This window comes from Strongyloides ratti (genome assembly GCF_001040885.1).
Source record: "Strongyloides ratti genome assembly S_ratti_ED321, chromosome : 1".
Lineage (NCBI taxonomy): Eukaryota > Metazoa > Nematoda > Chromadorea > Rhabditida > Strongyloididae > Strongyloides > Strongyloides ratti.
In genome coordinates this window covers 2,319,308-2,332,039 of record NC_037307.1, presented here as the reverse complement: position 1 = coordinate 2,332,039, position 12,732 = coordinate 2,319,308, and the positions used below count along the sequence as shown (strand labels likewise).

The 12,732-nt window shown below is 21.4% G+C and overlaps 5 protein-coding genes across 5 annotated transcripts; 4 read left to right on the top strand and 1 right to left on the bottom strand.

The window, feature by feature from the left end:
* Nucleotides 1-796: 796 nt before the first annotated feature.
* SRAE_1000072500 (Hypothetical protein) lies at nucleotides 797-4,180 on the top strand (the record flags this gene model as incomplete). Its single annotated transcript, XM_024647592.1, has 2 exons — nucleotides 797-1,059; nucleotides 2,389-4,180. The coding sequence occupies 2 exons, from the start codon at nucleotides 797-799 to the stop codon at nucleotides 4,178-4,180; spliced, it is 2,055 nt and encodes a 684-aa protein (XP_024501654.1).
* A 1,258-nt stretch (nucleotides 4,181-5,438) lies between these two features.
* Nucleotides 5,439-5,988, top strand: SRAE_1000072400 (Transthyretin-like family-containing protein; the record flags this gene model as incomplete). Its single annotated transcript, XM_024647591.1, has 2 exons — nucleotides 5,439-5,595; nucleotides 5,651-5,988. 2 exons carry the CDS (start codon nucleotides 5,439-5,441, stop codon nucleotides 5,986-5,988), a joined length of 495 nt encoding a protein of 164 aa, XP_024501653.1.
* Nucleotides 5,989-6,631: 643 nt separating this feature from the next.
* On the top strand, nucleotides 6,632-7,094 carry SRAE_1000072300 (Hypothetical protein; the record flags this gene model as incomplete). The annotated part of the gene is made up of 3 exons (XM_024647590.1): nucleotides 6,632-6,698; nucleotides 6,752-6,784; nucleotides 6,844-7,094. 3 exons carry the CDS (start codon nucleotides 6,632-6,634, stop codon nucleotides 7,092-7,094), a joined length of 351 nt encoding a protein of 116 aa, XP_024501652.1.
* Nucleotides 7,095-7,870: 776 nt separating this feature from the next.
* Nucleotides 7,871-9,058, top strand: SRAE_1000072200 (NAD-dependent epimerase/dehydratase domain and NAD(P)-binding domain-containing protein; the record flags this gene model as incomplete). Its single annotated transcript, XM_024647589.1, has 3 exons — nucleotides 7,871-8,093; nucleotides 8,153-8,682; nucleotides 8,744-9,058. 3 exons carry the CDS (start codon nucleotides 7,871-7,873, stop codon nucleotides 9,056-9,058), a joined length of 1,068 nt encoding a protein of 355 aa, XP_024501651.1.
* Nucleotides 9,059-9,373: 315 nt separating this feature from the next.
* On the bottom strand, nucleotides 9,374-10,816 carry SRAE_1000072100 (T-cell activation inhibitor, mitochondrial; the record flags this gene model as incomplete). Its single annotated transcript, XM_024647588.1, has 1 exon — nucleotides 9,374-10,816. One exon carries the CDS (start codon nucleotides 10,814-10,816, stop codon nucleotides 9,374-9,376), a length of 1,443 nt encoding a protein of 480 aa, XP_024501650.1.
* Between the last annotated feature and the right edge of the window lie 1,916 nt (nucleotides 10,817-12,732).

The window sequence follows — 12,732 nt, the reverse complement described above, 5'->3', positions numbered from 1 at the left end:
TAATTGTAAATTTACCATAAATAATTATTAATGTATATTTATTTTATTAAATAAAATAAGATACATCATTTATAAAAATTAAATATTTTACATCATGATATTATATAGTGAAAAAAAGAAGTATAATTCAATAAATAATTTATATATTGTAAATGAAACATAAGACTTCCATTGACTAAAGTCCTACAAACTTATGCTTACTTTTATATAACATAATCTCAAATTTAAAAGACAATATTTTTATTTAGAATTTTATATTTATATATCTTATCTTAAACTAAAGAAGTCTTGCATTTCATAGTATTTTAAATAAAAATTTTATCGCTTCTTTTGTTAATTTATTTAAACTTTTTATTGTCTATATATATATATATATATAACTTTGATAATTATAAAATTTAAGTTTTTCTTTTTTGTTTATTATCTTTTTTGTTGAAATGTTAAATTTTAATTACTACTATAAGAAATTAATTAAAAAGATTTATTTTAATTTATAATAAATTAATAAAATATCATTTCAAGTTTATAAACTTGATTATTACTCATTTTCGGCAATTTAAAAATATATATATATATACATATATATACTTTTATTGATACATTTTTCAAGCTTCTTAACTTAACAAATATATATAAATATCTTATAAAAATAATATTTTTGCACAATTTATAAACTCCATCATGTCTTTTAAAAAATTTATTTTCAGAAAATAAAATTTTTATTTCTCTAACTTTTATTCTAAAATTTTAAGATAAAATATTTCTCACTATAAAATATATTTTTTGGTTAAATATTATGCCATCACAATATTCAAAACAAAAATCTCAATCTAAGCATAAAAAACTTCGTAATGTCATTTTGTCAACAATTAATGAACATTATCCTATTTCATCTTCACAACTTCATTATCGTATCAATTGTATTAATAAAAATTTTACCGGATACCAAGAAGATTATATAACTAATTTTATAAAATGGCATTTACAAAGTGAAATTTTGATTTCTACTGATTTGTGTGAAAATTTATCCACAAATCTAAACGATAAAAGTACTATAGTGTAAGTGCATAGTATAAGTTGTTATACTTTAATAAAAACATTAAACTTCATTTTTCTACATTTTGTCACATGTATGTTAGACATTCACAATTTGATTGGCGGTTATAATTACTAACTCCAAAAAGTGAGTTATGACAACACATTTTACTACTAGTAGGTTCTTTCAATTTTATTTTATAACTTATTTGTACTTTTTTTTATAATAATTTAACTATTAAATTTATTTTTATAAATAATTGGTATTTTATTATATGAAAAAAATATATAAGTCACTCAACTATTTAACTTTTACTTATCCTTATAAATATTTTTTTTATCACTATAATTAACCCAATTTTTAGTTAAAAATTTACTAATAATTATTTTATTAATATGTCAATTATCACTTTTAACTTATACTTAGTAATCTCTAAATATGTTATTTAAAAATTAATTAAACTATAGAAAAAGTTGTCTACTACTAGTATTATATCAAATTTTAATCCAATGTATTTGTTTCTTAATTTTAATAATTTAATCTTTTCTAAAATATATAATTAATTATAAATATATGTATTGTAGTAGCATATATTACCAAATAGTTACAGGTATGGGTTATAATAAATTTTAACATAGAAAAGAAAAAAAAATTTTCATCACTTTGATTACATTTGTAACTCTTCTTTTTATTTTATTACATATACACTTAAAGGTCAGATATATATATATTAATACTGAAAAAGTTCTCGGTAGGAAAAAAAAAATTATTATTTATTATTATTATTAAGAGTTTTTTTTTTTTTTACTAAATTATTGTAATAATATTTTAATCTAATTTTTATTGAAACTATAATTTGGATGATTCTTAAGTTGAAATGTTATTTTAAAAGTAAATTTGTGGTGTTAAAAATTTTTATCAAACTTTGTTAAAAGTTCTTTGTAGTATTTAGCGCGGGCAAGTCTATTTTTACTGACTTATAATATATATAGGCACATTTACTTTGTCTCAGTTTTAGGTATTTAAAGTACTTTAAATATTATTGTTAACATTTTTAGATAATTAAGAGGAAGAGAGTTATCAAATTTGATCAGTAGTTTATATATATATATATATGCACGTATATAAATAATATATATCAATTCATTTAAATAGAGATTAAAGGAACTTTTAGTATATTTTGTCTGTATTATATATTATTACCTTAAATAAATGGACATTTGAAACTATAAATAATATTTATATATACATTTTCAATTGTTATTATGTTTTCATTTTCTATAATAATCGTCTCTCTTTATATATATATATATATATAATTATTATTTATATTTATTTTTTTTTTTTTTTAGATTTTGTCCGAAAAATATGCCGACAAACACCATTAATACAGATCGTCTAGTTAGAAGTCGTAGTTCTTTATCACGTCGTCAACAACAAAAAATATCATTTGATGGATCAGAATTTGATGCTTTTGTTAAAGTTTTGTCAACACTTAAAACAAAAAATGGTGGACCTATTTCATGGACAAAAATAAGAACTCAATATAATAAAGTAACAGGAAGAAGTTTAACTTTAGATGAATTGAATAAGATTGCAAATACCAATGGTTTGACGAGAAGAGCTATTATTGAGACAAGATTTTGTGGACTCCTTTCACCTTATGATAAAAAATGTGATAATGTTACAATAAATCATATGCTTGGAAGTGGTGATAAATCTTTTAATAAAGAAAATGTTACACCTGTTAATAATTTACCTACCAATATTGAGAATGATAATGAAAATTTTAAAAAATTAAAACAACCACTAGATTATGTAAAAAATAATCATGATCTTATTATGAAAGAGATATCATTTTATGAAACTGAAATTGAATTAAGAGGTGGTAGTCAAATTCCATTGGCTGATTTGGCTCAACAATTTACTAATGATTGTGGAATGAAAGCTTTAATATTTGATGCTATAAATTATAATACAGAAGAATCTAGAGATATTATTATTAGTATGATTGCTACAAAATTTAAAGTTAATATTTCTGATACAAAAGAAGTTTTTTTATCCTCCAAAGATCTTGAGTTTAATGTAGATATTTCTGAAGATAGTTCATCTATTGATAAACCATGTACTTTAGAACATGAAAAAGAAATTGAAGATAAATTAGAAGCAATTGTTGCTGGTGGTGATATTTTAATTGATGATAGTGATAAAGAAAATGAATCTAATAAAGTTAATAATGTTTATGGAGAACTTTCTTTTACTGAACATCTCAATGCAATTGGTACTGAAGATCCAGGTGATGCTTTAGAGATTTTTATCTGTTCAAGACTTCAAAGTCTTATTGAAGAAGGTATGGAAAGTATTCCAATTGATAACTTAGATAATTTAATTAATGAATTTTTTGAAATGAAAGTTGACCCTGTAAGAGAATTTGGATGTAGTTGGAGAGAAGTTGCAGAAAATTTTGTTAAAAGAAACTTCTTTTACTACACATTAGATAAAAAAGGATTAGTTTTGAAAGATCCAACTACACCAGAAATTTATGAGGAACATGTTAAAATTCCATCTGATTATTCATGTTCTTCAGCCTCTGATAGTAGTAATGCTTCTACAACTGAAAATTCTGGTGAACATTTTGTTGATGTATCACCAGCATCTGACTATGATTCTGTTGGTGATATTGATATTTTAAATGAGGAAAATGATATGTTAGAAAAGACACTCCTTCAAACTTCTATTGAAGAATCTAGAAAAGAAAAATTTGAGGAAATTTCTGCTAAAATGGTGAATGTATTTGATAATGATACAAAATTAGAGTCTCTCCCAACCATTGATATTAAAATGGATGATGATGTTAATGATAAGTCTATTATAGTTAATTATCTTAAAGAGGATGATAAGATAATTAAGGAGGATAATTTAGTTGACGTCATTACAAATGTTGAAAGTGAAGAAAAGTTATTATTGAAAAGTGAAGAAATATTGGAAACGACACTTAATCAAAATGATGTAGACAACAAAAAGCTACTTGATGACTCTACAAACAGATCACCACTACAAAATTCTCCAGTTGTTGATGATCCTAATCAAAAGAAGAAATTAAAAAGTAAAAAAGGCAAATGTTGTTGTTGTACAATTTGTTAAATCAATGTTTTTTTTTTCTGTATTTTATAATGATTAATAATTTTTAATTTGTCAAAGTTAGAAATAAAAGTTTTTTTTATATAAAAGTAATATTATATTTAATTAAAAGAGTGTTGTTCATTTATTGAAAAAATTAAAGTTATTAATTATTAAAGTATGTAGAGATTGATGTATAAAATAATCAAGAATTTTATTATTTTAAATTGACAGTATCATTATACCAGACTACAATTAAATATCTAAATTATATTCTAGTAAAAACTTATCAGTATTAGAAATGTTTTTTAGTATTTGATTTTAATTATAAATTTTTAAAGAATATATATTTATTTATAGTCTATAACAAACTAACTAACAATACAAATAAAACAAAATTAAAACATTGAAAAATTATTTTTTATTAAACAACTTTTTTTAATATAAAGAACAAAATATAGTGGAAATTTTTAAAATTAAAAAGTTATTTAAATCATATTAATAATTAGTAAAGTTTCCCTTCAGAAGTATGTATAGTATTCTTTCGACAATTCCACTTATACTCAATTTATTTTATAGCACTATTATTTCAATATATTCCATTTAAAATTTCTTAAGATATCATATTTCTTATCAAACTCGGGAATATCTTTTACAGATTATATCTTTACTTTCACTGTTTGTTATATCATTCATAATTTTCGAGTCATTTTCTATTGTATTATCTATATCCTTGAGAAACAAAAAAAAATTTTTATTTTAACAAAAAATAAATAAATAAAAGTGATGGGGAGAAACTTTTATCCTCAATAAGAATATTATCTTTTCTTGAAAATTATTAAATACTTCTTTACTTTTTATAACAAACAATAATTTTTCCAATGTATCAAGAATCCACACATAAATATTTAGAAGTTGTAGATTTTTTTACTTGATGAAACAAGGCGGTCTCATTTTATCATCTTTATTTTTCCTTATCATTATAATATAGTTAAACCATGATTGATAATATAATAATTTTTGTTGTTTTACATTTGAAATTAAAAAATTGTAAAGTATTGGTGTTTGCTAAGTAAATAATGAATGTATATATATATATAATTCAATGTATTAAATATGGTACATTTTTATGTTATGGATGACTCTTATCAGTAAATTTAAAAGTAATATCGTTATATATATCAAGGAAATATTTCTCACGATCCATGAAATAATTTAAAGTATCATTAAATTGACATATAATGTTAAGCAAAAAGTTTTATTTTTATTTTTCCAGTTAAAAATGTTTTTAGTATTTTTTTTGATATATCTTTTTTCTATTAATGCTTCTTCAAATAATAATTTTACCAAGTTGCAAGCAGTTGGGGCTAAAGGAAAACTTATGTGTTCTGGTTTTCCCATCGTTAATGCGAAAATTAAACTTGTTGACGTAGATATATGTAAGCTTTTTATTTTTTTTTTAAAATTCTAATAATGAAAAAAAAAATAATTAAGATCCTGATAAAAATGATTTACTGGGTGTTACGGTAACTGATGAAGATGGTTTTTTTGAAATTCGTGGTGCAACAATTGAAGAAATGGAAATTGAACCAATTTTAAAAATTTATCATTATTGTGGAAATACTAAAAATACTTGTGCTAGAAAAGCGACATTTCATATACCACCTAAATATATTCATGATATTAGTAAAAAGTTATACTTTGATATTGGTACTATTAATATGGAAATTGGATTTAGGAATGCTGAAGAAAAAGACTGTAGACATAAAAGAAGCTTTGAAAGAATGAATATGAAATCAAAAAAACATTTATATTACAATAACATTCAATAACAGATAAAAAAATTTAATTTATGTCAAAAGTATGTATTTCTGTATAAATCCTTGGTTAAATACTTAATTAAACATTACATTGAATAAAAAAAATAATATCCATTATCATATTTCATTATGTGATTACGTATGCATATTAATATTCTCATTCTACGTGATGAAATAATGATTGTTTCGTTTTTCTATTTTGAGAATTAACTTTATATAAAAATTTTTTAAAACCGTGGTAACTTTCATTTAAATTAAAATTTATTAGAAAAAAAATTATGCTCATGTAAAGTATTTTAAATTTTTACATTTGAAAAGAAATTCTAAAGATATAAATAATAATTAAATTGTTTTGTATATACAAAAAAATATTATATTAATATAATAAGTTTTTACATCTATTTTTATATATTATGCATAAAATAATATAACTTAATTGATAAATTTTTTTTTTTCACAACAATATTATTCTTATATGATATTTTTTTTTCCAAATATTTCTCATGAGTATACTAAAATATATTCTTAACTTTAATTATTCTATTTTTTATTTTAATTATCTCCTCCTAAAATAATTAATGTATTTAGATCTTTTTTTTAGTATTAAAAAATATCATATATATTTATCATTATAATAAATTTTATAATTTAAATTATGACGAGAGTATATTTTGTGACAATTTTCTTCTTAATTGTATTATTATTGTTGTGTGAAAATGAAGGTTTGTTTAAATTTAATATTTTCTATTAAAAAAAATTTTTTTTTAAACGTTAGTTTTGCCATTTGACTCCAACAACAAATATCAAGGTAATTTATAACAAAAAATTTCTTTTTTTTTAATTAAAAAAAATTCTTTTGTATTAAAGATGAAAACTTTCTTTCAAATGCTTATAATGATTATGGATTACAATATTTAAAGAATATGAATGATAATAAGCAATTTTTTAAGAATGATAATTTTTTTGAGAAACGTAAATTTGAAAGTAATGATTATGAATCATTTGTACCAATTGCCAAACCATCATGGGCTGGAATAGGAGGTGTATGGGGAAAAAGAAGTAGTAACCAAAATTTAGAATATAGAAATAATTTAATGTTTCAAAAATTATTTGGTTAAATTGAAATTTATATTGCAAAATTATGGATTGCATAAGAATGATATTAAACTTGTAAATATAAAAAAAATATTTCATTACAATTTTTAAAATGTTTGAATTTTTAACATTCCTTGATTTTTTTTATTACCTTTTTTTTAAAAAGATTTTTAACAAATTATTTGATAAATTGTAATTTTTATCACTTTAACAATATTCAGTATGTCTGAAATATTAAATAAACTTTAAAATAATAATGTTTCCTTTTTTTTTGATATATTTGAAACAGTATTAAAATCAAGTTGCACGTGCATTTCTAATTTATATGATATTAATAAAGTTAAAGTTGAAGGAAATAATTTAAAATATTATACAACTTGATGCATGTACCTATATAAATAAACAAGTTTGTCACTTTTTCTATTGTTTCTTGTCTAATTTACATATCAGTATAGATAAAAATTTTGAAAACCCATACATCAAAATAGTCTGAATACAAATTAAAATCAAGTTTCAACCTAATGTACATTTAATTACATTATTTTAAGATGTAATATATGGGGGCAGAAATACTTTATATAACTTTAGTCCCTCGTTAATTAGATCGTTTATCATTTGATCTCTGAAAGTAATATTTATATTTAGAAAATTTTTCTACAATAAGTTTCATGATGTTTTAGTTAGCACATGTTAATATATCAAAAAAAAAAAATTATATATTTTATTATTTATTAAAAAATATTTTATAAATTTTATTTTTTATTTTAGTGGTTTTATTCTTTTATTTTTTTTATCAATAATGAATAATATTTTTTTTAAAAGAAATTATTCACTCCTTACTGGGCAATTAAAAAGTTTAGTGCAAATAAAAAATTGTACGGATACAGGAAAAAGAATTTTAATAACAGGTGGATTAGGACAATTGGGAAAAAATTTAGCTACTATACTTAGAGACATCTTTGGTCATAATAATATTATTCTTTCTGATATTAATAAACTTGGTTATGAAAATAGACATTTAGGTAAGTAAATTATTTTTCTTTATCAATATATATATTTGAAAAAAAATTTTCTTTTATAGCACCATTTCAATATTTAAATATAATTGATAAAAATTCTATTGAAGAAGCTGTTGTAAATAATGAAATTGATACAATTATTCATTTTTCTGCTTTATTGTCAGCTATAGGAGAACAAAATGTTCCACTTGCTTTACAAGTTAATGGAACCGGTGTACAGAATGTACTTGAAGTTGCAAGAACACATAAATTACAAGTTTTTATTCCTTCAACTATTGGTGCATTTGGTCCTACATCACAACTTGATGATACACCAGATCTTACAATTCAAAGGCCAAGAACTATATATGGAGTAACAAAAGTTTATGCTGAATTACTAGGAGAATATTATTATGAAAAATATGGTGTAGATTTTCGATCTCTTAGATTTCCTGGAATAATAAGTGCAGCAAAACCAGGTGGTGGTACAACAGACTATGCTATAAAGATATTTTTTGATGCTATTAAGTACGGTAAGCATACATGTTACCTTAAACCAGATACAAAACTTCCAATGATGTATGATAGTGATTGTATGGCTAGTGTTGTAATGGTATGTTTAATAAATAAATTATTTTATCTTAAAAATATATATATATAATTTCTTTTTATAGTTTTTAGCAGCACCAAAAGAAAAGTTATCATTAAGAACATATAATGTAACTGGATTTTCATTTACTCCTGAAGAAATTAGTGCTGAGATAAGAAAAATAATGCCAAATTTTGAGATTGATTACAAAATTTGTCCAATACGACAAGGTATTGCAGAAACATGGCCAAGAAGTTTGAATGATTCATTGGCAAGAAATGATTGGCAATGGAAAGCACAATATAATTTGAAAGATACTGTAAAAATTATGTTTGATTTAGTTGGTAAACAAATTAACGGAGACTCTAACATTTCTACTCAAACAAAATTATCAAAGTAATTATTTTTAATTATAATTGTTAAAATAAAAATGATAATTTTTCTTTACTTTATAACTAAATTTAAATTTTTTTTTTGATATATATTAAATAAAAACATTTTTTTATCTCTTGTGTTTATAATTTCATAATTGGTTGTTAAATTTGACTAATACATAAATGTTCCAACGTGGTCAATAATTAAATTAATTAAATGAAACAAACAAATTATAAAAAAAAATATATCGTAAATGATTTTAAAAAAAAAAAAGTATTTATAATGAGTAATTATTGAAGACAATTTAAAAATTAAATAGGAATGACAAATTAAATGAAATTTATATCCAATTTATTGGAATTGATACAGTTCCATCATTTAAAACGGTAATTTTTGGATTTGTTGATATTATGACGTTCATACCAATTATCAAGTTTTTAATACTTTCATCTGACTCCTCTAATCTTAAGATACATTTTCTTAAATCTTCCATTAATATATTATCATCCCATGTTAAATTTTTTAATTGCAATATTCTTTTGCAACTATTTTTTAATGTTTCTGCTTCAATCATCTTTAAGGTATATTTTTCAGAAAGATACTTGCTAACACCAATATTTTTTTTTATGTAATCTTTTAAAAATAAAAATTCAACATTACATGGAATAAAAAAATGACCACATTTATTTATATTTAATTCATCATATGATGATACAACTTCTATTGTAATACCTTTTAATAATTCTTGTAATTCCTGTAATTCATTTTTATTTCTATTAGATAATCGTAAATATAAATTTTTATATTCATGAATTGTTTTTGAAAGACATCCATCTTTATTATATATCAATTTTGATTCTTCTCCTAATAATGATTTTAACTTATTATGAATTTCAATAAATAAGGATAATTCTTTTCTTTTAATATTAATTGACATACAAAGTTCTAACCATTTCTGAGGTACATCATCTGCACCAAATTGTATATTTCCATCACACGTAATATAACTGCCACGTCCAAAAAGTAATGTACAATTATTTAATGCTAAAATAATATCTTTTTTAATACTATCATTTGCATCTCTATACATAAACGAAACTCCCATTAAACAACGTTTCATGTAAGATTGTTCCCATGATAAATTCCAGATTACCCTTTTTATACCAACAACCCGTTTTAAATGTTCAATTTCATCTTTACAAATTTCTTGCATATGTTCCCATGATTTCATTTTTTCAAAAACAATGTCACGATTTTTTGATAAGACATTCAATAATTCATTATTTGATGATTGTCCTTTTTTTTTCTTTTTATAATACTCAGCATGTAAATCGCGCCAAATCATATCAGCATTCATCTTATCAGTAGGTGAAATATATAACCCACCATTTTTCATTTTTTCATCATCCACTGATTTTGGTACTTTATCTGTATTTAAATTACATTTTTGTAATGCTGTTCTAACAATTGTTTTTGGATCATTACTACATAATGGAATACTAATATTTTTAAATACTTCTGTTTTTTTACATTTTATAGAAAAATGAACTTCTATTGGTTTTAATTTTTTTGATGTAGGAAATAATTCATTTAAGTATCCATTAAAAATTTGTAAATTTTTTTCATTTTTTTGTCTTACAATAGGATCATTAGGAAAACGATCTGGATGAACTTCAAAATAAAAAGGTCTTAATGCTGATGCAGCCTGCTGAGCTGTAAATGTTTTTAATCTATAGAAAATTAATTTTAAATCTATTGGAATTTTAAATAAAGATATATTCATAATTTTTTAGTAGTAAAAAAAAAAATTAAGAAATATATATATATATTATATATTATTATCTTTGAATAATAATTATATTATATATTTTATATATATATATTGCTTAATCAATAGATTTTGTCAATTATATACAACTCTTTAAAATATCGTCACTTTGGTATTAAAGGCACGTGATAAATAGGTAAAATATTTTTATAATTATATCTTTATAAAAAGATAAGATATAAAAATTAATTAAGAAATAAGTTAGTAGTTGGAATTATTAAATCATGAACAAAACACATAATTGTCATCAAATGTTCATTTATTTTTCTCTCTTATACCATATCATTAAAACATATATTATATATTTGTTAATACTTTTAAATAATGTTCATTTTTAGGTGTGGGTTAAAAGTAACTAACTAATATTTAATGTTTTTATTTTACCTTTTAATTTTCTTTTAATTATTATTTAGATAATATAATGTTATTCTTATCATTTAACATTATCAGTTTCTAATTGCACTATTTTTCTATATTTTAATTTAAATAAAAAGAGCATTAAAAATAACATATCGTAGTCACATTATAAAACTTATTATAAAATATTTATTAAAAGTATAAAAAGATTATATGTTGATAGGCCAAGAATCATAATTCATAAAATTAAATAATTAACCTTTCCTTTTAAAAACTAAGTTTCAATAGGATATATATAAAAAAAGTAAAATTATTTATGTGAAAGAATAAAATAAAATTACTTACAGAAGAAAAAAAAAGAGAAAAGAATGTTTGAATAAAATATTTTAAAATGTGTCGCATATCAATGATATAATTGTTAAATAATATTTTATAATATAAAAATAATAAATCATAATATAAACATAGACACATTTAAATATATTCCTTACTAAAACATAACTTCGACTTTTTTTTTTTTTGATAAACTATTGATGTGTAAGAGAATATTTTAATTTTTTTTTTAAAGTATGAATTAGAACGTCGTTGAAATATTTAACTTTGTTTCTTTAATTTATATCAACATTACAATATGTAAAGAAAATTTAAAGCCTATTAAAACATTAGATAGTAGACGAAGATTCTCATCTCTAGTTCATTCTATAAATTTACAAACTTATTTCTCTCATGATTTTAAGAATTATTCTTAATTACAACTCATAAATTACAACATCTTGTCTTTCTTTTTCTTAATTTTATATTATAATGTTTCAGAAAATGGCGGCTGCCCTTTAATCTATTTTTCTTAAAAGGTGTTCTTTTGTTTGTTTTTTTTTTAAACATCTTTAAAACATTTATTTATTATTACAAATATTATAATATATAAATTATATTAATTTGTTTAATTACCACGCGTGATATAAAATTTTATACATGGTTTGGGTTGAAGAAACAGTAAAGAGTTGTCGGTACTTTTCAGTTATATCCACCCCCCTCCCCCAAATAAATGAATAAAACTGCTGTCTGGAAGGGGATCCTGGTATCTTGAAACCAAGTACCAATTCCTACTCCAGATTCTGCTCTACATTGTTTCATGTAGCATCTTCAACGAATCTGCTTCCCAAACTGCAATTTCATTTGATGTTCATTGCTGCATTCCTTATTTTCAGGAATTATTCTATAATTTAAAAAAAATTTGTTGGCAGCTTTTTCATCAACAACTTTATCAAATAATTTTAAAAAAATTAAGGTTGAATTTTAGATAAGGTTCCCCCTTGTTTATTTTGATTAAAAAATACGTTTTAAGCATTTTTTTTTATCATATTGGTATTTTTTTTGAAAATTTTAAAAAAAAAAAAATTTTTTTTTTTCTAGCTTTTTATTTTTAGTTAAAATAGCAATTGTTTGAATTCTAAAGTTGGTGTCCCCTTGTCATTTTTGATTGAAAATTACTTAGAATTAATTATTTTTTTATC